At 36.8% G+C, this 26,934-nt stretch overlaps 1 protein-coding gene across 1 annotated transcript in view; it reads left to right on the top strand.

The window, feature by feature from the left end:
- The window catches only part of LOC139992803 (uncharacterized), a 160,282-nt gene that overhangs the window by 90,116 nt on the left and 43,232 nt on the right, over positions 1–26,934 (top strand). The window contains exon 5 of the mRNA XM_072014006.1: positions 25,338–25,462. Coding sequence (XP_071870107.1) covers positions 25,338–25,462 — 125 coding nt within the window. The remainder of the gene's footprint in view (positions 1–25,337; positions 25,463–26,934) is intronic.

Here is a 26,934-nt window from a genome sequence, read left to right as displayed (position 1 = left end):
TAGGTCAGAGACACGGTTTCCAAGCTCTCTCGGCGAGCCTCCAGCCTCCGAGAACGATAACGCCGCGGAGACAATGAAGGCTGGCCAACAATGGCCTGCGGGGATGGAAAGATGGCTGTAGGCACTGCCAACCTACCCAAGTTTGCTGAAAAGAGGATACGATGCCTGGAACGCGACAAATGACGAGCCATCCTACCCTTCGAACGACGCAGGTGTACACCCCGTCACCATTTAACATGTAGCTGAATAGCTATCTGGAAGAATGGCGAAAAGGTCTGGCCAAACTGGACAGCCGTTCCCAGACTTTCGCCACGTTTCCTGGTCTTGTCTGTCGGCAGTCAGAATGCCTTTCACGGCGATGGTGTTTGATCGTGGATGGGCGATGCTGATCATTGATGGCACACTATCGTTAGATAGGACTGAGTCCTTTGTTGCAGAATTGCAGACTTAGTTGGACTGCATCGACGATCGTTTGGGAGATTGTTGGAGATTTGAAGCGAACGGTTCTGTAGGTTGATAATGGAGTTGTCAGTTTGGTGACTAATGTTTCGCGATATTTGAGGAACGATCTCCGAGAAAATTTTTGTGATTCGGTGTTTGAATAGATTTGATTTAAAGGAACGTATTTGTTACGAGCTAGATAGAAAAGCAAGATTACAGTACGTATGAGAGCATGGTTGTGGCAAAAATGAAGTTTAGTTAGAGAATATATTTATTGGAGATTTATAAAGAAATGTAAATCATTCTTTAGGAATCTTATACTGTCAGAGTATTTCTTTCCTTTTCATCGTCACAAAAATTGCAACATTCATAATTTAAAGATTGCACCAATGAAAACGTGCAGATCGTTTGCGACTCAAGACTCCCACGGGCTTTGTAATCGAATCGGCACGAATTAATACGAGAAAACGGCGCGTTCGTTCGCAAAGATCAACGTTTGCATCTTTAAGCGAAACGGAAAAGCTAGTCCAAGCGAATTTCTCGGGTTTTCGAGAGTGGCACAATGGCGGGCCGGGATAGTTGCTAACACGCTCTTACGCCTAAGCCTTCTGACTTCTTCCGGTCGATAAAGGATATCTTCAGCTTCCGTGGTTTGCCTTCTGAGGTAGTGTATTCAGCGAGCATTGCTGTAACATTGGTGCAACAATGCGAGCATTATATATCACGCGCGAAATGTTTGTGAAATTCGCAGTTTGGGGGTAGGCGAACTTCGTTTTCGCCTTTCTTGCGTTGTTCTTGATGAAATTCCGCCGCGAAAATTCTCTGCCACTCTGTTCTCCTGGGAAATTGAATAAATTTCTAAAGAGGCAAAATGAAAATTTTGTCTGGTTTTTAGTGGAGAGATTGAAATTCTGCAGTGCCATTATGAAAATGAAATTTATAAGCAATTCGGGATATTCAAAGCGAGGAAAAAATACAAACCCTGGATTCTTTCTGAAAAATAGTGGAGTAACTAAAATTTTTATTAATCCACATTCCAGATCTTTTTTTAATTCAATTTACTTTTTGGCTACACAGTTAGGAAACTCGACGTTAACATTAACAAATAATGTTTGAAGCTATCGAATTTATACTTTATTACTGGTATAAGCTTAATTTTCACTTATGGAAACTATTGCAAGATACTGCGTTTCGCACTGGCGATAATTACGTATATATTTGCATGAATTCGCTATTTTACGTCTATCAGTGCAGAAATATTAATAACATTTCTCTACTGCACTAACGTGAAAGGCAGCATCCATTTGGAAGCTTTGACGAATGTTTCCTCCTCGGATAGTTACATTTAGATTCATGGATGCAGTAGAACGTCGCATTCTTCGTAAATGATAAATGCGAATTCCGAAACATTTAACTTGCTGAGCGCAATTTACTCGTGCATTTCGAGAGCGGCTGTGCTAAGACGCTGGTTCTGAATGCAGAAAGGTAGACGCAACTGATGTACCGCTCGTTACGATGAATTTGCAGAACCCAACAGGAAGTTACAATGCGATATCTTGATAATCCTGAATATTATATCGATTAAATTCGTGTAGATGCAATTATCGCTATTAGGAAGCTTTTGCCTACACTGTTGTGGCAACCTAATTACTATTAACTTAATCATTGGCGTTGCTATCAGAGCTTGTGAATTATGAAATACGCCTGTTATTGGCCGGTAAATTATGAAGACAAATTGCGTGTTATTGACTTAGTTAGCAAAATTGTCGATTCGCAAACGATTAATTACATTAGCAGGATGGTTGTTCCGTGAGCTGAAAATTTCATTCAACCACCGAATGCTTGAATTGTATAGTAGATTGAATTATTTTAACGTTTCATTAAAAATTCTAAATGCATAAGAATCAAGGCAACGAAATCAGAATGGAAGTGGCTAATATGATAATTGATCAGATGAATAGTATTATTAGTTGGTAGAATTATTTTGTTAATAAGATGGATTGAATTAAAGGAATTAATTAGTCCAAGAACAAGGATCTATTTCAGGAAGGTGGACAGTTATATACATCTTTCAGGATATTCTTGCAGAGTATCAGCTTATAAATTTCACATGGTAACTCCTTCTACCCTTAGCATGGAATTTCAGAAGAGGGGTACCATTTTCGTTATTGTGTCACGAGAAAGTACAGCTCCGATTTCGTGTAGTGTCGACTTTAGTTAATGTCGAGCCGTGTAGAGCGAAGGTTCTTTCAAATTTTTGGTCACAGGCTACGATTCTGTCTGGTGTTATTCAAGTACCAATCTTCCAACATTGGTAACATACTACACAATCGTTTTGAATTATTGGCAACGTTTAAATATTTTTCGACAATGGTGTGGTTCTTTGTCGGTAATTAAATGTCTATCTTGAAAGCGATATAGAAGCTTAAAATGAACTTCATGAAAAATTCTACATTGAATTTTAACGAAAGCAAACTTTTATACACTACAGAAATTAAAACATATGAAAACAGACGAATCCGTTATTTTATAAATTACTTTTTGTAGTGTAAGTGCATTCGTGAATTTGTTGTCTTACTACTTTACATTTTACGGATAGTACATTTCTACAGAAATAGAAATACAGAAGTCAAACGTGATAAATGCAATATTTCTCGGATTTTCTGGTAGAGAATAGGAAAGAGCAGATAGAAAGAAAACGTTTCGAGGGGATAATAGGAAAAGAGTGCGATAGAATATCAAATTTGGATCTGAGTAACCCTATCTTCTTTCTCGAATACGACACGAGGTTGACAAGGCTTTCACCGGAGATGTCAGATTTTATCACCCGCCGACAGAAAGAATTGGAAACGGAAAATGAAACCTCGCAGAACATTCAGGGAACAATTCAAGGAGAATAAAAAGTGTGCTTGTAGCGAGCTCAAATTTTGGAGTACCGACTCGGTTACTATCAATCTTAATTGAAAAATCTAGCTTTTTACATCATGCTCTGTTAGTCAGTATTTTATGCTTACTGAATCCGGATTATAAAATTAAAAATCGTCGATCTACCACGAGATACTTCGTATAAAACGTTTCGGTGTTTTTCCATTTAAAAAATGTAAAAACTGCTATAGCGATTAGTAAAACTTTTTACCAATTTACAGTATTCTATAAAGTGGTACACTCTGAAACTAATATTTTCAAAGATAATTACCAATAATTTCCCAGATGATATTCCTAAATAGCTCTCCAATATTCTACCCATCCATTACATTATTTCATACTGACAAACTTTGCCGCAACGAAAACTAAAACTCCAATACTCTACAGTATCATATAACAAGCTACACGACCACCCACACTTTGAAAGATAATTACAAGCGACAAGTTATCAAACGAATGTTATATCGACTCGAAGAGCTAACGGCAAACTGTTAATCCAACGATTTAAATCAAAGCACATACGTACAATTTTTCTCTTTTTTACTCTTTTTCCTTTTTTTCTAATAAAAAGAGAACTCGATCAATGAAACTACTCGAAATTTTAACGGGATAGTAGAGCGTCAATTTACGATGCAATTTACAGACTTATCGCTTTTTTATCACAGTTTCGCCAACCAAAACGGTTCTCTTTCACTTTCCCTCTCTCTCTCTCCCCCCTCCCATAGGTGTCCCAGACAGAAGAACGTTCTTCTCTCGTTTCTCGTGTGAATGGAACGACGAGCAAAGGGCATCCAGACAGATGTTCCCCCGAAATTCACGCGTCGGTTTTTGAATACAGGCGTAGTCTCGACGCGCGAAATTTTCAGCGACACATGGAACCGTGCGGTCTCACGTTGATGACGCGAGGGAATGGAAAACGTAGCCCGACGCTGAAATCGCGAACGGAAAATTAAAGCATTTTCCACCCTCCACGAGAACCGGTCTGGCGGCATTGAAGCCACTGGCTGGTTTTATTTGTTTACGAGGATCACGGAGAGAGAGAGAGAGAGAGAGAAAGGTAGGAAGAGAGAGCGAAAGAGGATCTCGTGGTTCTGCACGAGTCGTTGCAGCTCGCCGTTTTTGCTCGTTGATCAACGAGTCCCGGTGCAATCCGGACGAAGTAAGTCAGGGTTTACGTAGGAATTAACGAGGAATCCGCGAAAAACGGGGGCCGGAACTCCGTGTTTTCATTAACTCTTGTGCTTTCGCCTCCAACTTGCGCTGCGAAACGTCATTATTAAGTTTGGAACGTCGTGCTCCCCTGCGGTCTATTTAGCGTAAGAAAATCTAACGAAATCTGCTTCGTCGATTTTCCTCACGATAGCAGGGATGAAGAAGATGTTAGTCTGTTAAAGACCGAACCGTGAAATAATGTGCCAAAGTTTCGTTAACGTAGCGTCACTGAAAAGTCTGTACAAAATAATCGACATGCATACTATTATCTCAAAAAATAAAATAAGAAATATATTAGAGAAACGAATAATTTGGAGAATGCCATTATATGAATCAGAGTTACGGAAGTATTTTCCAAGATCTTCAAAAAGGCCGTTTATTACAACGTTGTAATCTCCATGAAATTGTGGGATCTAATCTGTTACATCTGTTTATGCTGCATGAAAAACATCCCGTACCAAAAAGGGTATATCTATCAATAGATTTAAAACATTCATAGTGTATCGCACGGATCTTCTGAATTATGTCGCGTATTATGAAATTCCAGATTTCCAATAGACGCTATAATGAATCAAAGAAGTAATGATTTCCCAGGTCGGTCCGTTAACGAGAAAATTATAATTGCACTTTATGGACACGTCTCAACTTTACCTGCGTCGACGCGACCGAGTCTCATTAACGTGAATCTTTGATGCTCGAAAATCTGCCTGTCATTCGTTTTCATTCGTTCTCACGTTCTAGTCGATGCCGAGAGAGGATATTAGAACCGTTGTAGAACAAACTGATTTTAATCATATTACTTATTACATTTCGTACCGCGTAACGAACCTCCACGTTCCTCGAGTTAATTGCGAACGTAAATTTTCGTATAATCCGATTGCAGCTTTCTACGACATTTTATTCACGATCAACATTTTTACTCTCAGCTTTCTTATACTTTCGTTGGAAAATAGTGAATAGGGTAAAGAAATTAATTTTGTAAGAATTATGGACGTACATAGTTAAGCGTTTCTTATATCAGTATAATAAGATTGAAGCATAATGTATGGTAATTTACAACTATTTATGGTATATGAAAAAAGCCCAGAGATATGACGGATATTCTAATTGATTTATTGTGTCGGGTATATAGATAGTCGAGTGGTTTAGTCTAAAACTATTGTTATTCAAGAAGCGAATTAGTATGCCGAGGAACGTCGACACGGTAATGTTTACAAAGGACGCGCGGAGAAACTTGTTCGAGTACATTTCGGTGCTCTAGTGAATTTGTACAAGTTCCGGTATTGCCTCTTATTTTTCTATGGAGTGTACTCTGCGAGGTGTATCGATTTTCGTTTGCTTTGGATAGGATAAACATTTTACTGGAAAATAAACTAACACACCAAATAAACTCGATACGTAGAAAAATTGAAATTGAGCGGAAAAAACTTTGCAAAACCATAACAATTATTCTATATTCATATAAATATTAAATTATATAATTCTATAATTGATCTATATTGTATCAGACATTCTATTTCCATTATATAAAATCATATAATATAGAAAAATTATGGAATCACAGAATGAAAGAACTAAATAATTGTCCATTTATTCGTGAATATTTTCGAAATTTTCAGAGAATTGGTCGCAGAATAGCAGCAAACCACGTAGGCAATTGAAATATTCCATCGAATTTTAACATTACTCGAAATGGCGGTATGTCTGAAACAAGTCAGGGACCGGGTTAAAATCCTGCCTCTATAAAAGCACGCTTCAACAACATAGAATTTCTTCCTATCTGATGTATCCGGCTATAAAGCCGCGGGGATAATTAAAATACTTTCACTTTCCCAGCTTGATGGGCCTGGAGCGTTAATGCGAACTCGGCTTGACCAAAGTTTCGTCCATTTTTTACGATAAAAGCCACAAAACTTTCCCACCAACTTGATATTTATTAAAGCGCCGTTTGTATCACTTAACACTTTAGGTAAAGAGTCATTAAAGGTGTTAATTTACTAATTTACCACTAATGAATTTAAGGGTGAAAATAATATTTAGGGAAATTTAATTATATTGGAAATAATACTCCATTTTTAGAGTTTTTATAGCGTATGGAATTGACGAATATTTTATAAAAAAAGAATTCGATGAATAAAACTATCCGAGAATTTTTTGAATAGCAGCGTTACTTCACGATTTATAATTTACAGACTATACACATATACTGTATAATTTTTAATATTTTGCGCGTCTTTCTGTAGACTCGCAAAAGTCTGCAGAAAATAGTCCACATATCTAAATTTCTTACAAGTTTATAAACATCCGCAGGGTACTGATTGCTTAATTTAATAGCAGCATCTCGGTTCCTATTTCTCTCTTTCTCCCTTTTTCGCCATTTTTTAACGACAGCTTTAGCCCTTAACAAAATGCATGAATTATTTGATGTCACCTTTCTGCGGTCACTAATGGCCTCCCCTAAAGGTTGTAACTATTATTAACGCATGGATAGTTTGTCGTCGAGCTATCCGAAATGCCATAAACGTTCCAAAAGTTCCATTTTCCGAGAAAGTTGAGGCATGCCGAGGTTCGTGCTTTTAAGTATCATACACCAGCATGTCATTGGTACACGCGGTTGCTTTGCAGTCCGCGAAATAGAGACAGCAAGCTGCAGAGTGAAAAAGCCGCATTCGTTGCAGGCACACAAATTCGCCACAGCTGGAACATTTGTCTTTGTAAATTCATTTCTCTGCCAAATATTAGAAATAGTCGTAGGACAGAATAAATCGTATAAATTTAGCCGCGGTATAACATTCCTATGGTTTTTCATGGATTCTGCTGGAAGAGTTACTGGCATAGAATGAATCACAGATTCGAAACTTACCATTAATAACATTTGATTTTGCCGTTTGGATTCTGCTACACGTTACTTCATATATCTACAAAAAAGAAAGATTCTCTGCCAGATGTTATGTCCCACACACATATTCCACTGCATCTTTCAAAATCGACATCTGATATGTTCGTGAAATTTTGTGGAGAAAAGGGAGACGTTTCAAAAAGAATAAAATATGATCTTATCAATTGAATATAGTATTTAGTAAAAAAAACCGGAATTATTTATATCACAATATAATTTATCCATATTATATCATTACAATTAATATTAACTATATTAATGAAATGTCTATATCATATTATCTATATCATATTAGTACAGTTACCTATATTACAAGTTTTGTAAATCGTAAATTAATGTTCTGCGTTACTATTTTGCTATAGATTTTCTTCTATTGATTTTTCTCTAATTAACTGGAATATCGAAGTAACGAAGTCATAAATATTAAAGTAGCAATCTTTTTCACAAAAAGGGTGTTTCCAGTACACCGTGAAATGTACTTTGAAGCGTATCGGCAACGTGATATGGTACACAGTGAAAAGTCGCATCCCGAAGCAACGTTCTGTTTAATCGAAAATAAAGCTCGTGCGGGGCTCCATGCATTTTCAGTAGGTTCGCGGAAGATGAACGTTTCGAAGCAAGTAGCCAATGGAAATGCATGGCGGCGCTCAGATTACCTACAAACCAGAATAACAAGCGAGTTCGAGCAGTTGCAGAAAACGTAACTTCTCCATGAACCTTCGCGAGCGTATCTTATATTCCGCTTTACGTGTCACGAGCCAACGATAAAAATTCCATGAAATTTGGAAGGTGCAACGTTGTCTAGGCGAAAGCAGGGGATCAGATTTTACTAAAGAAAGAAAAGATCGTACGAAAAAGAAGCATCTTCCTTTGTAATTTAGCTTTTCTAATTTAGCAACGTGCTGTGATACTGAAAGAACAGAATACTAGATAGCAGTTCGTTTGAAGCTTTTTGAAAAACGAACAAGTTCTCCAAGCTTTCGCCTAGTTGGATAAATTTTAAATTAGACAAACTTTGGTGTATTATACTCCTCTCTTTTTATAAAACCTAGTTACTCTTCAAATGAATACGACGGAGTTTATCCTTTCTAATTTAACGCGGTATAAAACATTTTCCATTAAAAACACAAATTTTATAGGATGTACGTTGTTTGACTTTTATCTGCTCCGTATAAAATTCTGACATATGTATATGTAGAAACTCCAATTAAAAATAATTTCGTGCAGTTCGTTAGACGATATATTTTACCGAAATATTTTTACATTTTTTTCAGAAAGAGTAGAGATTGCTCCGATTACATAAATTTCAGCGAGAATTCATGCGTTTTAAATATAAAATTCGGTATACATACGTTCGTTCCAAAAATTATCCCGATCCGAGGGAAAAGAATTCGTATATGCAAATGAGTGAGTGTAGAGTCGTATTAAAAATGAAATTTCTTCGTCGCGCTACCTGCCAGAATTTCAACTTTGAACCCGTGCAACAACGTGTTATTCGTTCATCAGAGACACGTGATATCACATGCAATTTATTCGAGAGAAAAATGAACCGCGTTTATCATGCGGTGGCGTTGCATAAAAATTTCTGCGATAATTTCGCCTGGTTCCCGTAATCGGACCGAATAAACTGGATTAGCCGCGAGTAATTAGTGCAAAACAGTTTGTAACGGGTAAGCTCCGACTATATCCACTGGGTAATTCATGATTTTAAATAAATAGAATAGAATTTGTTGTGGTAACCAGACCGATATGTAGCTCGTGGAATCCATTGTATTATTCCAGCATTCCGTTTATTCCAAGCTGGCGTCGAATATATTCGATTCAATATTTGGGATATTGAAATAGTGTTATTAATTATCGGTTAAACCACAAATTATGCATTACACGATACATTATTTCCAACGAAAAGGTCGATTTTAATCTGCTTTGAGGAATTTAAGGTATAACAAGAGCGTTCTTATCAAATTGATTTAAGAAGATTTTGCACGATAGGAATTTTTTTTTCTTTGTTTCCAAATATTTTTTTCTCATCTACATTATTACATCTTACAGTCAACTGTACTTTTTGAGAATGTTTTCATTTCAGTACTAAGATACATGATCATTGTTTCATTGAAATATTCATCTTTGGCATGAAATTCTCACTGTCTAATTTCTAAAGCGTTTTAAGGAAGCGTTTCAGGGAAATGTTTTCTTAATTTCGTAAAGCGGACTGGTGCGAATGCATTCATCGCGTTTTGAAAACGTTTAAACGTGTTCTTCGTGGAGCTAAAGTTCTGTTGCAGTTGCGCGGCTAGAATGAGTAGAATCGCTTGGAAACCGAGGCAACAAGAAAAAATGCCGCCGCGGTGCAAGCCAGAGAACGTAGTCTAATTTTGAAGCGTTTAAATTATACGGTGCCCACTTGCCGGTAATTAAGACGCCGTGCACTCGAGAATTCCTCATCGTGGAATAATTGAGAATGTAAATGGATGAAAAGATGTTTTCTCAATAAAACTTCTCAAGACCTTCAATTACAAAATCCAGAGAAATTCGTATCCTGCGAATTCGTGCTTTGCTCAAATGGACGTTGCATTCATTGCTCGAATAATCGTATGCTGCTGGTTTGATGCTTCGCTTCGAAAGTATGAAAAATTATAGTTATAGAATTGCTCTTAGTTTTATGTATCATTCAACGAATAATATTCAGACTTTATGTCTTGAATAGAAAGAATTCAACATATTGTCTGACCATATCAAATGGTATTCTACTTCTTGCACGACGATTTCAACGAAGGAAGATTCTATTTGTTTAATTCTATTTTATTTCTGTTGATGAAGAATTACTGAATACAAATTATGTAGTTCAGATGCATGGATTTTAGAAATTAGTGGTCAATAAGCGTTACAAAATATCTTTAGCTACGACTTTGATCGTTATGCACAGTTTATACCGTTAGTTACTTCTGTAATTATTACTCGTAACCATTCCATTTTACGTAATTTGCAATTCTGTCATGTGTAAACATGATTATACACGAATAAACTATTTAATACCTAGTAACCTAACCTACATAGCAGAAGATATAGCAATCTACACGATGTAGGGAGGTTCTAAATGAAGATATCATGTAGCGACATCGATTGATGGCACTGGGATCCTCGTGTATCATTCTACCTTTGTAATAAGGCTAAGGTATAATTCTTGGGAACCTAATGAAGGTTTTCATCATCTTCTCAGATTTTTATTAATCTTTTCCTCGAACACCTTAGACGTGTAAACTTCTATATATCATGCACTCTAAAGTATTATTTTCAAATTACATCTTCTAATCTTCACCTCTTTCGCTTTTCATTAATGAAAGGTTTGCAAATGGACAATTTCGTCACTTTTTCAAGTAATTGAAAATTAAGCTAAAGCGACGACAGGTTCTATATAATCCAGTGATCCATGGCGACCAAGCCGCAAATTGAATTAGCCGCTGAACAGAACGGAGGAGAAACCAAAATTAATAGTTTTGGCTTGGAAGGAAAGGCGTCGCTTTGAGAGGAGAGGAAGGGGCAACGAGCTAGCCGCCGATGGGACCTCGGTATGGATATTGGCCAGTGGGTTGGCAGACCTGCCTAGTAATATATCAGACCCGTCCACTAGTAATATACTGCCTAGTGCGGCTTGTTTAGTAGTAATAAAGCGCATTGCTGCCGGCCGACAATGTCGACTAGGATCTTGGCAACGACAAGCACTGAATTTTATGTACATTCAGATTATAGATAGACGAGAGGCGAGCTTATCCTCAAGAAGTTTCACCAACCTCCCTGATGGCCATTTCCATCGGTTTCCAACCCACAAGCTTGTTTCTAGAGATATTTTATAGGCGAGGTGACATGTAGACTCTTGGTTTATGGTTTATCGAGAATATCTTTATTATCGAGCCATGGGAATCGATATTGGTGATAAATTTAAATTTTTTATGTGAGTATAATAAATGGAAGAATTATATCTCTGACTGAGATAAAAATTTACGAATTTAAAGTTTATCGGTAAACATTGGAATACTTCTTTCTTATTTTCGTAAGAGGTGGCTGAAAAAGAAATTTTGTCGAAAATTTCCCTGGTTTAAAGATGAATAAATATTCCCTTTCATCTTATTTATTCCCATTTTTTATCTTATTTAAAACTTTTTCAAATGTTCTGCCTAGAGGAGGAGTTTTATTTTCTCAATTAAATTTGGAGTAGAATTTATTCCTTTGTCAAAGAAATTCCGCTGTTACTTGAAAAGAGAAAAACGTGAAATTTGCTAGTTTAAATTAAATTAAAAGGATCAAATGTAAATGCTTCATCCTTTTGTAATTCAAGCATTTTCATTCCTAAAAAACCGCCCTTCAAACTAATGTTTTTCATTTTAATTAAATTCCAGCAACCCTGCATTACGTTTTCCTGCCATTACCGTACATAATTCATTAACTGAACGCTTAAAATTAGCATAAGCTCAACGGATACATTTTGATTAAAATCCTTTTGGTCACTTTTAAATTTTATTTATTACAAATCTCCTATTTGACTCTCAAATAATCTTGCAACCCGATCGAATAAAGATCCAAAGGCTCTCATATCTCATATAAACTTGACGAAAAACTGCCCCATCCAAACTGATTTAAATATTCGATCTAAAAAACGAAGACGCAGAAAGGGACAAAACATGGTGAATGGAATCGCTTGGCACGAAGTCGAAGCTCCGTCTTACCCGGGCCGAAAGACAAGCTTTTCCATTAAGTTGCACGGCCAGCTTCTTTCCACGCGCGTACACGAGAAGGATGCCGGCAATAGAATTGCTAATCCGGCGATAAACACTTCGAAACGGCGCACGAACGAGTACTTTACGTGGCTGGTGTAACCTGCATCCAGGGCCATTAATGCACTCGCCGAGAAAAAGCTGCGCGTGTGCAGCGCTCCGTGAAATAAAGCCGCGGGTCGAAGGGGCGCGCGATGATGAGGGTACATTTCGAAGGCTGCCGGAGAGACGGCGAATTTCCATTTGCATCGACGTACCTGGGGACTCGTTGCAAACATTTCCTCCGCATATTCCGCGGCGCGTTAATAAAATGGCTTTTTATCGAATCGAGAATGGATCGTCGAATGTGAAGACATGTCGAACTTCGATAGGAATATTCGAAGAACATTTTTGTCGATGTTTGATAGAGATAGATCTCCCGGAGCGTTGTTCCAAATGTAATCAACTGGGATCGTAGATGTTCTTTATCCTGTTTGTGTCACGGATTATTTCAATTCTAGATTCTCAATACATCTCTAACTCATCGTGTGAATCTCTAAATTGAAATATTTGCAACACATCGGAGCACAGTGCAAATTTTTTAAACCTTTGGAGTATTTCTTTCGATTCTGCCGTAAAAAGTTCAATTTAGAAAGTACACATTCATCTCGATAGAATCAATATTTCCGCGTTCGATATGAGACCAAAACAACCTGTTTATAAGCGAGCAAAAGTCACTAGAAATATCATGCCGCTCGTGTACGACAGAATTTTTTCAACCGAAGATGGCAAAACCTCTCAGTAGGTAGGATCGCAATTTCTGTCGTGTCCTCATCAAACAGAAGCGCGAAACCGTTTCCTGTCGTTCCTTTCATCTCGTCTTCCTCCTTCTCGACGAAAGAAATTCCAGCGCCTTGGTAACGGGAAATTAATCTGGAGGACCTCCTATTCGCCAGGGAAACTCAACGGCCCGGCCACGCGTTACGCTCGATTTAATCTCATGACCAAAGCTGTATCAATTACCCTTCGTCTTCTTGCTCGTCCTGTTTCTTTCCGCTCGCTTGCCCGCCCCCGCAGCCCATCCACCGTAACAGCAACGGGATTACTCAGAGTTTAAAAATGCAAGCACTTTCGCGGCCCCCGACTAGGATTGAGCCATTGATCTTCGTGTCTGATGCCCTCGACTCCCGCCAAACTACCCGCAGTTTCAGAAGTCGAATCGTGTAAAGGCCGCTTGATGTATAATGTAATATTGAGAAACACGCGTAACGACCGCAACATTCTCGTAATGGCTCACCGTTCTTCCGTCGTACACGAAAGAATGCTATCGCTGTCGTTTGGAGAACAACGTGCACATCCCTCACAAGAAGGAGATTTAGGTATTTTATGTTTATTTGAAAGCATTCTCGAGTGTTCTTATTGTTCATTGGGAAAATTGTCAGTGATCAGTTTCTTGAAGATTAATATAATAATTGCAGGCTACAGGGAAAGAACTTTTTTTTTTTTTTTTAGGCGAGCGACTCTTTTCATAAGTTAAAAATATTAATGTCGTGATACTGAAATATATTTTCTTGTGATTTATTTGTAATTTTGTCAGTTTTTATAAGAATGTTACTTTGAAGATAGGTTTTTATTCGTAAAACGTTAAATTGAAGAATGTGAGGTGTATTTAATAATGGAAGGGATGTTAAAGATTTTCTACTGTTCGGAATATTTACTCAAATAATACTACTTTAATATAGGGATAACGTACTAAAAAAAAAAAATATTGAGAATTCAATGAATGGAAAATGTTTTATTACATCCAGGGTCGCAGAAATTTTCATTAAACCTTATACAGACATTTTTTTTCCACAGTTGTGAAAAGAACGAAGTAACAGCGCACGAAAAGCTTCAATTTCAAGCAGCTTAAAAACCAAGGCTTTTCTTAAAATACGTTATACTTAAACGTGCTCCTATTTTGGTACGAACAATGGTATAGTGCACTCAAAAGTCTGCGTTTCAAGAATGCACACATTCAGCGGCGTTTATCCTTTTACAAGAGGAGGGAAATCTTTTCAAGCGCTGTCCAGCGAACGCAGCAGTTTTCATTTTCCTCTGTACGCAGCCTTTGACTTTGGTCGTATTCAATATAGGAAAATCGTAAAATACGTAAGCAGCTTCGATCATTCCCTTGCTTCTGAAAAATTAGAAACGGTCGTTTAACAAACTGGCGGTTCGCGAAGAATTTGAATTTTCCATACTTCAAAATCTTATTAAGTAGAACGCGATGATATGTGATTGGTAGATTTTTGTAATTTTCTACACTTATCAAAGCTTCTGTATTTATTAAACATGATCGTCTTTAGTTTCTGCGGCTCAAACTTTTCGTAAATAAATGCCCATAAACGAATTAAGAAGAGTAATCGAATTTTTACTGTTATTCTGTTATACCGTTATTCAATGATAAATGCAAAATCGGTGATCTAATCCTGACTTTCTCGTTCAAGCGGAAAATTTCATATATCTTTAAAAATAAACCTCTGTTAGAACGACGTTGACCCCTCAATGTAGCCAGCAAGTAAAATCGAATTGTAACTGCCATCAAATAAAAGCACAATCGTAGACGGTTACCTTCTACGATCTGTACATAAAACTAAGGCCAGACCATCGAGGTTTCCTTGCCACTACATCTACTTTTTCTTGCATCGACTCGCAATTTATCGCGGTCGCTGTTATTTCGCAACGAAGGAACGTTTTATGCGATTTCGCGAAACGAAACAGCAAGTTGTGGTTACCGTCACGACGCGCCTCTTTATTCTTTCTCGATTTTTATCTTAGTCCATCGAAACGGAAGGCTGAAGATCAAGAGAATTCGTGAAAACGGACGTAAAGGGGAAAAAGTTTCTTTTCTGGTGGGTGGTGCCGACGACAAATACCGTTTCCACCTCGATCCGATAGCAATCGAGAGAAAACAAACGCCTGCTCGAGCAGCCGTTGGACTTGGGTTTGGTCCGACGACGGATTACTCTGCTCTGTGTCTTTCCTCCTTCCTCTTTCGTTTCTTCGCCGACTTTCGCGCTTCGCTGCTTCGGGCTACAGTGTTTTTGCGGCTCGAGCTGACGCTCGTTCTTTGCGGTTCTTTTTACGATGGAAAAATTTGAACCCGCTGGAAATTATTACTTTCCACGGTGGTTGCCTTTACATTTGATAAAAGTTTATGGAAATGAAGATTGCGGAATTAATGAGGATTCTTATCCGCAAAGATTAATGTCAGGTGGCGTGTCAGGTCTATTAACGAAATTAAAGATTTTATTGGTAAATTTTTTTTTATTTTAGTACAGAAGATATTACACAAGAAGATAAGAAAACATTTGGGAGATCGGAAGAAGATTTAGAATTTATTTTTTGGCAGATTCGTTCAAATTTTGGGTAGTATATTCTAGAAGGAAGTAGATCTGTTAGGAAATAACGGAAGAGAAATTTCTTCAATATTACACGACGCGCCAACTAGCATAGAATAATTCGTTTCCTAGCTGAAGCAATCTCTATCTTCAAAGGCAAACAGAATTCTTAAACGCAGAAGGCTAAAGGCAACAGAAGGCTAATACGCCCGATTTTGCATATTGGCTTCTTTGAATTTAAAGCCAAGTCTCAGTTGTATCCGGTTGATTGCAGAACAGATTGATGCACTGAAAGCATTAGTAACGCAGTGTGGTCAGACAAGCTGGTTGGTAATTTTGAATTCTGTACTGTGAAACAACTTCGTAAAGAAAAAAAAAAAAAAAAAAAAAAAGCAAGTACAGAGTCAAATAAACAATAAATCCTATATCGAGATAATGGCAGATTTATATCGTTTTACAAATAACAGGATATCGGAACGCGATAAATAAAGCACTAGTTCGTAAACGACTCTTAAACTGATAAATTTGTAATCAATACATTACATATGTATGTAGTTACCGGAGCCTCTGCCTGTAAAACTGATTCATTATTACTACTTCAAGTGGTATTTATTATTTCGTAATCAAACCGTATTTATTATTCCGTAAATATCGATTATCCGATTAAATGATGAAGCTTCTATTTCGCACCGATATATCGCAATAGTTGGTAGAATTTAGAATGAAACTCGGTTACGTTCAAACACATAGACATTCTTCGTTCAAACAGAAATCTTAATGTTCCACTATTTAGATGACGCCTAATTAGCAGCGAAACATTGCTTTAAAAATACTTTAAAGAAAGTACTGAAAATATTACCGTCAAGCTCGTATCATTGGATCGTAGATGACGAACAACCGAAACTGCTGTGAATTAAAAATATGTCTAACTGAACGACGAAGGCATGTTGTCAACTAATATTTCTTAAGAATATTTCTTCAAACGTCAAAAGCTACTCCATTTTCTGATATCAAGGAACGAACATTATCTTCATCAAGCATAGCTCTCTCATAATGCGAACTTACCTCGGGAATTAGTCTCAAGATCCACTTCCCACCCTGCCATAACATCTTTATCGCGACACAGCTATTAAAGAGCTCACTGATTGCGAGAAAGGGGCTCTCTTAACACTGAGAACGATCTTTGATTTGGAAAAGCCATTCAAATCGATTTCCACAATTTCACGAGCATCTTGTGTATCTTGCTACTGGTCGACTCCCAACAGAGGTGGGCCATTCCACTGCGTAATACTATATAACCATGCTGCATTACATACGGCCTGTGAGGTATGCGAGAGAACTAGTTGCAACAACAGCAGCTGGATTCGAGGCTAACTCGGGTTAGCCTCACCAAGGGGTGAATAGCCGTGCCGGTATGTTTCTGGCTGACTGCCAGGCCTGGTTACTAGTCGTACCACCACATTAATAGAGTTTTATTGTTATTTACTGTGACAACGGCCTGTTATTAACGAGAGCAAGCACGCAGCCCTGGACACTGACCGAATTGTTGATTCTCTTGCTCCGACTACTTGGCTAACTTTGATCCATCGTTGCTCCCTTCGGCCTTGATGTGCGATGCAAATCGTTGTTTAACCAAGCCCCTGCTTCGTTCCGCTTGTCAGCGGACAATTATCCATCATTATGTAGCGTGCGGGTGAAAATGACGTTGTGGTTGAATAGCATCGAATATAATAGTTCCTTCGATAGCTAGCATCGTTTTTGATTCCCCTGGTCTTTTAGAGGGATGAGTGGCGTGGCTTTGCCTTTGTAAAATCGTGTGCGCTAGTGTCGGTACTTGTTAGAGGGTGTATATACTGCGTTTGGATTGCGTTGGCCCAACTAATTTCAGGAGAGAGATATCGACCGAAGGCTTCGAGTGTTTTTGAAGCGTTCCCTGCTGCTGTGGTGATTGATGAATTATCTTCGTGGGAAAATGAGAGGTTTTAGCGGGACATTTAAAAATTGTAGGGTGCTAGACAATGAGTGGTGAAAAATAGTTGTTAAAGAATTCAATAGTTTAATGTGCACGTTTTGAGATGTATATAGGAAAATGCATCACTTCATGCGTAGCGAAATTACGTTAGTAAGATAATTTCAACAGCATAGCACATAAACAGCTGAATCGTTTAGTACCATGTAAGTTCTCTCATTTAGGCCAACACAAACACGAGTTTCGGATAATTATATTGTCTTATTATTCACATCAACGTTCTCTGTCGTTCAATTTAATTACATTTACAACATTAACATTATTTCATTTATGTTATATAAAAACTCTTTTTAAGGGTAAAAATATCCCAATTGGAAAATAATGAAACATATTCAAACTATACAAACTTCTCGATATATTTTCCAAAATTATTATGCGTCTCTCTTAATATTTATAAACGAGTACAACTGAAAAACCGAAAATAACTATCAGAAACTTACTTCAGTTTAGATCGAATACCTGTTCTTTAATCATACTAATGAAAGAATTTAATTCGTCCACTTAATTTCAGTATTTCACAGCAATGTATGCACCAAGGCGACCATAAATCAGTCGCATCCAATCTGCGAAAAGCATTTCAATCGTAATAAGTTGGAAACAAACTTCACAATGAACGCGATGTGAAAAACGACGACGTAATAACCTCGTCGAGACGGGGTCATTTCACGCGTTGTTAATTAAAAGCCAACCGGTAGCGGTGTTCGTTAAAACGTGTACCTTTATGCATGCACATACTGTCATCCTTTCTCTCTTCTCTCTTTGGATTTTACGTATCGACTGTGTATCGCAGTTAAAACATAATACAACATTAAAACCGGACAGTAATTAGCGAACGAGTTAGTTGATGACGCATGATAACAACGGAACCGAATAATAATTCCCTAACAGGCGTAAATTTATGAAAACCTTCATTGATCGACCGCCGTTCTCAAGTTTTAATCAAGTTTTACATCGTTTTTCATGCTTATCCGGGACAAGCCAACTGGGAATCGGGAAATACAGCGAATAAGAGATTTCAGGAAAAACTGTTTATTAATTACGTCTGAGTGGATATTATTCCTGACGGTATTCCTTCAGGCGCAATTTCCTGAACCTGAGACGATAGAATGTGGAATATTGGAAAATTTTCTGTGTAAGAGAATCTCTTAAACCATACTTTCGTTCGTCACAATACCGAGTTTATGAAGAAAATATCCTGAAACGTAGGTTCGTTTTGCAAGTACTTTATCGATAAAATGTATATGAAGAATATTAATAGTTTCTTCGTCTTTCTGTATTTTTTAATCAACTTGTAATATCTTATACGGAGGTATTTGGAATATTTTTCTTGTCCTTTAATTGGAACAGAGAGAAGTCTCTTGGTTTTTCCAGTTGAATTTAAAATCTTCTAGAAGGAGCTTTATAAAGAGATATTCTTTTACGCATATTTTGATTTCGCTGCCATTTGAAATTATTAACATCGTATACCAAAATACTGAATGAACGTTGCAACTTTTCCCTTGCCACATCCCAATTTTCCACTACTACAAAATCAGGTTAAACATTTAAATCTAATTTCCTATTATCTCTAGCCACGATTTCGTCCCCTTTGAGAAGTAGCAAAAACTAGTTATTAATTCTGCGGCTTAATATTCCCATGTGGCTCCGCGAAATTTCGTGCAATCGACGTCCAAACTTACCGCTATGCACATCGACCAATTACCAGAACTTTAACCAGCTCGTTTATAGTCGTACTTTTACCCTGTCCAATGTTTTTGAAAAAGTTGTGAATAAAAGGCGCACGGGCGAGCGTACTTCCGCGACAGGTCGCTGACAAAAGGTCGTTTCGTCAAACAACCGGGGGAATATGAGAAACGTCCACAGCACAGCGTCGCGTTTATAAAGTTTACGTGCAGGTAACGCAGTTCTCATAACGTTCGCAATACACGCCACAGAATTTTGTAAAACGGTGTACGGTTGGGAGATGATTTTTAGGTGGTTGGAAATACTACGTATGTACAAGCGCTTAAAGAAACGCTCCATTACCCGGCTGCCACTGGCTTTCTTTTTAGTCTTGCGCCAGACATTTCCAGCGATACGTTCGTCGACACGCTTCGCGGATTAAAAGAGTCGTTTTCGAATTCGAAATGTTCAAACGTCCATCCTTTATTGACTACATACAAGAGAAATTTCGAGCATTTTAATATCGTCATCAGATGAATATGATTTATTGGATTAATAATTTTCTGATATTGAAACATTATGAAGGAAATTACAAGTGAAAGATTAATGAGAGGATGATTCGAAACTTGTGATTAGCAGCAATTACATATTAAGTAGAATAAATGCAAGATTTTCGATGGACGCATTGACTATGAAACGCATGTGCTATCACGTCGTCAATGTCATTATACAGATGTGTGGCAGCTATTGTGAATGACGAAGAATGAGGCATTATAAACGACGTTTATGAGACACGGGCTTGATTAACGCGTAATCACGTTCTCGCGTGATTGAGCTGGAATTAATATTGTCCACATAAATACCAACAACAGCTTTGCATTTGCTGGCAAACGTATATGAGTAATTTATTTAATAAATTTATTAGACTGTATAAAATACATACGTAATTAATGAGTAGATATATAGAGAGATATTTAGCCCATAAGTTCCGAGATACAGTTGTATTAACACAAAAAAATAATTTTAAAAATCTTTCTTATCTCAATAATGTAGCCAGTAATTTTCAAACGACGAACAGATTGACGATTATCCGAATAATCACATATAAACGTAAGAATTCTTTTATTTGTGTAAATCAAATCTTTCAAATTCTCCAAATTCCAGACACTCCATCTTTCAAAATTTACTTTGAGCACAACAGTGGAGTCTCCGGCAATCAAGAAAATCGTGATTGACGTGGTCCGTTTGAAACGACCATAGGTTCAAAACTCGAGCGTCTGGAGGGTTGATTGCGGATCCCAGCAAGCAGCACCCCTTAGAGCGAGACGCGCCGTTACCCAGCATGCTCCATTTACCCCGATAGCTACGAATACGTGTATTACACCCGTGGTATCGAAATTCCCCGTCCCCCATGACACACTGTCCCCGCCGCCGCCCCTTCGCAGCAGCCATTTTATCTGAAACGACAACCATCCGCGACAAAACGATCTGATGTTTCGCGGGGAAAATTTCGTGGAAATTTCAACCAGATCGAAGAGCACATACGAGCGCCTGTCACTATATTTTTCGCTATAAAATTTCCGTGATAAATTTTCAACGTCGTTTCGTCGATCAACGACGAACGTACTTTACGAATCTTTGATCGATATTGCTTCTATCGTATATTTGTATGAAATTTTCGGACCTTTATTTTATCTGTCATGTATTGCTGTTTTTGGCAGGGTAGTCTGTTCAAAAAGCAACGGTTAGCGGAGAATTCGAAGGTGCTCCTGGCGATATTTGGTAGAGCCGAGTATTTGTAGTAGCGAGTAAAGTTAAGCTTTTTTTCGCAAATAGGCTTAGTTGTTGACCGTAGTTAAACTGTGCGGAGTGAATTCATGCGTTTATTGAGTTCGTGGAAATTCTTCTTTAACCGAATGAAGGGTATCGTGTGTTCTCAAAGAAAATTCATGTATTATTTAATTTCTGTATTTTAGATTATATAAATAGGTCATTGCAAATTTATAACTTGATATATATATATAATTTAATATAATTTAATATTTAATTAAAACACATAAAATTTTCGTAACATGTTTCCATGATACTCATAAGTAATACAGAATATTTCAACGTGTTAAACACAAAATTGGTGTAATCGCGACTTATTGTTGACATAGACGAGTCATTGTTACGTATTGTGCCATAACCGCCGAGAGTTGTTAAAATTCTTTTATTCCTCAGTCTTGCCTCGTCCGCTCAATCATTAAGATGTATGAGTGTAAATATATGTAACAATTAAAAACCATATGACGTATTCCTGCTAATCTATTGTATAACACAATGCGACTTCACAGAGGAAAAGAAACAATGTTAGCAGGTGCTTTTGGTAAATAATCGAATTTCAAGTAGAACTGTTCGTATGCAATATGCATGATGAGAAGATGAAGAGAGGATGAAGTTAGGAATTACAAAGTGAGTTACGAGCACACGAAGGTAAGCCAATTAAGAATTTAAAATTGGAAAGAGGAGTTTATCGCCGTTTCCTGATCCGTTTTCGTTCACTGTCCATAAACAGCCAATGGGATGGTATTGACAGCGAAACGAAAGTGCTAGGTGTATGGCGTACAGATTCGAGTAGGGTTGAATTGATCGCTTAATAATGCAAATGCGATTTCAGTCTTTAATGCTCGCTTGAGCGTTCGTTACTTAATAGGATCGCATTTAAAGAATTGCACCGAATTTCACTGGGATTGGTGAGTCGCGCTGATAAATATTGTCCTTTTTTATTGCGAAAAACATTCGGTTTTTTATTTTTTCTTTCTTTCTTTCTCTTTTTTTTTTTTAAGCCGCATTTTAAACGGCTAATTTGCTATAGAAAAGTAAGTAAAAGATTATAATATCTGTAGAATATTCGTATTGAAAATATCGTAGTCTTTAAAATTGATAAAAATCAATATCTTTGATCAATTTGCAGTTTAATTTTTAGATATGTCAGACATGAATAGTAGAATTTCTTTTTGTCAATCCACGATATATTTTGCAATAACCACCTTACGAATTTAAAACTTGCCCGAGAAAACATAAATCTCCCATCAGTTTTTCTCAATTAACCGCTGGCAACAACTCAGTGTGTATAAAATCATGCGACTACGTGTCATCGTCTACGTGCTATGTGAAAGAGTAATAAATTGAAGAGATTTCCTCGACACGGCAATGAAGGTGGAATTCAAAAGAAGTTGGTCAGGGGATCGATCAAAATTTAGGGGATATATTCGGGTTGTGAAGCATTACAGCTTCACTGCAAATCTTGATTAACCTCCTTCGTCTTCGTCTTTGGGAAGTTCCAGAGTCTCGAAGTGCTGTGACGGTAGAGCATAACATCAATTTTCATCCCCCAATGACGTACGTCTTGTTCACGAAGACGATCGTCCGCATAGTTGTTGAGTGTCATATGTTAAATTCGAGGGGAGGCGCTTTAGGGGTAATATTTAATCCTTAATGGTGTCTAAAATCATGTTAAGATCTGCAAAGCTGTTGACAAGAGAAATTTGATATTAACGATATTGCGCAGAAGTGTCTGATAGATAGAAATTGAAGTTATCGTAGTAGATGTTGTAGTAATGATATAGTATTGTGCACATTATATATCTGATAATTTCACTTAAATTGTAATGGTGGAATATCGCGCACATTTCGCTTTACGATAAATTATTTAGCGTGGGTTCAATAGCCTATTTAATAGAAATTTAGTTGCTAAGATATGGATTTCGATGGAAATTTATACTGTTCGAGTCGTAAAATGTTTTACAGACAAACTTTATGTAATTGGAAACATTTTATAAGTTTCTTTTAATATCGGCAGTGATCGTAACTTCCGATCGTTTAAAAAACGCAAAGAAGCTTTAGTGCGGTAATATTTTATAAAAAGTAATATAAACTCCCAATAAAATGAAATGAGATTCCTGTTATTAGGATTTAAGATGCAAAAAAATTTCAGTATCCGATATATTCTATTTATTTATAGTCAGTATAGTAAATTTGTCCCGTACATAAATGAATCAGTTTTTCTGAATTATATACCCAATATCCGCATTTATACGTCAGTTATATTAAATACACGATAATAATTCATCACCATATATATTAAAATTTTCATCAGTTTTACTCTTCCTTAACTAAAAAAATTATAAAACTGATCAACTTTACCACTATTTACATTTTTTAAATGCTTACTGCATTTATTATCATGTATATTAAACTGTAGTCCTGCATATATTACAGTAAACTCCGAAAGAAATTCTACAAAATATACAAATAACATTCACTAAAGTATTCAAATCTTGCACGATTGCTATTTCAGAACTACATACGCTTTTTATAAATTTGACTAAATAGGTTCGACGTCATAAAAAGCAGAATGTCATTCATTTTAAAATGCATTTTGTTTCATATCGATCCGAATCTCCATTATTGAAAAATTATTATTTAGAAGAGAAGTATAATTTTTTAAATATTTACTGTTTCTGTCCTTGTCGTTCGCTCGAACTTCTCACTCACACATCCTCACTGACCTACGTCAAGCTTCATCAGCGTGCGTTGGTCAGTGACAGATGCTCAGTCAGCGTTTTTTTCACAGTTACCGCTTGATTTATAGAGTTCCCGAAACAAATATATGTAGGTCACAGCGATTGCACATCGTATATGTACATGTATGGTATAGAATGCTTTCTAAACGCTTGTGTTCAAATATTGTAACTTTGGAATCAATTGAGATGTTGATCTCACATAAAAAGTATTATACAGCATTTTTATCTAAATCGAAAGTAATACATTTACTCCGTAAAAAATTTTTATTCGTAATTATTCTAACTCGAATTCAGTACGAATGTAGAATTATTACTTTATTACATGTAACGCATATCAATAATCTTTTTCTTCGATTTAAGAAAATTTGTATTAAATTCGTATTTTGAGACTTATTTATGTGAATATTACTATATTCGAATGTAAAGTAATATTGCTATATATATGAAAAAGAATTTATCTTATTCAATTATATGATGTATGTTTAAATTACCCATGGTTTGTAATTAAATCGTATTTAATTTATCTAATGGTATCCCAGTGAGAGATTTGGAAATTAAATTTCGTTATATTGAAAAGAGAAAAGTAATCATCAATGAATGAACATCAAATCTATTTGAATAAAGAATGAAAGAAAAATACTGCGAGCGTTTCGTTATATCAACGACGTTCGTACAACGATGGAGGGTTGTTATCGCGTTTTACGCGAAAATTTTCATCGGTCATAGTTGGATAGGTGGAAATGCCCTCGTTATTCTTACACGATCGTCTATAATAAATAAATCGTCGACAACTATGTCCGGTTTCACTTCCCGGCGCAAACTATGTGAAATATGTGAACACGTTGACAATAGCCGTTCAAGATTTCAACGACATGTGCCGTTGTCGACCAATCACACGTTCACCAAGGCATCTATTGTACGTAGTTACTTGTTTTGTACGACATTTCAATATCCATTGTACATCAGGCTATTTAAAGAGGAATTGTTCGAAGTCAGTAACCAGATCCTAAAGTAAAAATTTTACTGTGTGTTTTGCTTCAAAGATCAATATCGTCTGTTACATAAGAATACAGCCATTGGTGGAAATTTGTTTTTTCACGGAATATCGTAAAAAAACAGTGATGTTGTTTTTTACACAATAATTCCTGACATTGTTTTTTGATCAAATATTTTGATTGAAACACTTTATCTCTGAAACAGGAAATTAAATTCACTTGAACGAGAAATACAGTTTTTGCAGTAGTTTAATAAATCGGTTACTGCTCTTTTTTTTTTTTTTTTTTTGAAAATATTGTTTTATTTTCTAGTTATTAAATGAAAAACTTGAAAATAACGAACGATTGAAAAAATATAATAGTGGCACTCACACACAGGTGTTTAATACTAGAAGTGAATTAAATATAATTTTATTTATTTTCATAACTTTGGATAACCGTAATTGACTAACGTTATTCGAATTTATTTCAGGATCTCAGCACCGTTTCAAGTAGCTGCTGTAGCTCTTGTCCTGGCCGCCACAATTTCAGCTTTAATTGGACATTGTTATTCAGATCACAGAACCCTGGTCGCCTGTGGATTATTTCTCCTTAGTGGTAAGTATTCATGTCAAATCGTAGTTGAAAAACAAAACTAGTCAGTTGCTGGATGCCTTATAATGTATTTTTATTTCACATCTATACCAAATGAAATGTAGAAATCAGAAGTAATGAAAACCTTTTAATTCCCGTAATGGAAAAAATCTAGCGATAAAATTTACTATAAAGAGGAAGTTAGAATTTTTTGAAATTAAGGAACACACAGCAATCTGTTTGACAGAATCGTGCAAACTACTCCATCGAAAAGGTGCATTTCACGTTTAACTTTACCAAGAGTTCTATCCCTATTCGATAATCAGGTTTAAAAAGGGCAGAAAAATTTACCCTAAAAGAAACAAGTTAGAACCACTCGAAATCAGAAAACAAGCGACGAAAGGCCGGCGCAATCTGCTCGAGCCAAAAAGTACATTTCACACTTAACACGATCCGAGGTTTATAAAGAGGAATGTCAGCATGGCCGAGGACCATAAAGTCTCATAAAAAGTGCTCGGTGGTACAGCAGTCGCTTCTAATCAGCGATGATCCGGCAAAAAATCGTCGGTTGGAGACAAGACCGCCGTGGAAACGCGGTGATTAACACCGTGGACGCTTTCAGAGCGACCACCGCGACCGGAAAGAAACGATAAAGAGGCGGAAAAAGAGTGGGGGCGATTTTTGAGAACTGACGAGTCGTTTGTTCGCTGGTCACGTATGGAGTTCGTAGCTTCTCTTTCTCTCCTTTCCTCTTCTACCGCCTTTCCTACAAGTTCTCTCTTTCTTTTTCCTTTACGGTCTCACAGAACTACTTGGCGGTGTATCAACCGCACTTTCTCCCTGTTCCCTGTTGAAAAGCTAACAATGTGATCCATGCTGTTTTAAACTCTCTGGCTACATGAGTTTCACGCGTGAACAATTCATAGATCACGAACGTTGTTTTCTTGCTCTCACGGGAAAGTTTGTACTCTTGCCAGTGGCTCCTTAATATTCGACGCTGTTTCCGTCGGAGGTAAATCGCTTTATTAAATAAAACGTTTACATGCCGGCTGGGCTCGCACGGTTTTTGCGACGAAAGTGGATCACTTGGTTATTCGGATCCTGTCGTCTCCCTTTGTGGTTTTTGGGAGATTATATGAGTAAATATAAATTGAGTTTGTTTGAGTGATGGAATTCATAAATGTGTCTGGAACTCTAATAAAAGGAAGGATGATAAATGTACAGGATAATGTACAAGCTTGCCATTTGCGAAGTAATAATCTTCTATTGACAAGGAATCTATATTTCGATAAATCTTCAAATTTTATCAATGTTTCTTTTCTCTAAACTTTCAAGTATCGATTAAGAAAGATTGAGAGTAAAAGAAATTCAAGCATCGATCGTCTATGATATTCACAGATTGGATCTCTGTGTAAATGGGTAAAATTTTAACTCACAATTTCACACTCGCATGATCAGCAATAAACAATTGATCATTAGGAAGGTAATAAAAAACA

This window comes from Bombus fervidus, chromosome 12 (genome assembly GCF_041682495.2).
Source record: "Bombus fervidus isolate BK054 chromosome 12, iyBomFerv1, whole genome shotgun sequence".
NCBI classification, from domain to species: domain Eukaryota; kingdom Metazoa; phylum Arthropoda; class Insecta; order Hymenoptera; family Apidae; genus Bombus; species Bombus fervidus.
This window is presented reverse-complemented; position numbering and strand designations above follow the sequence as displayed.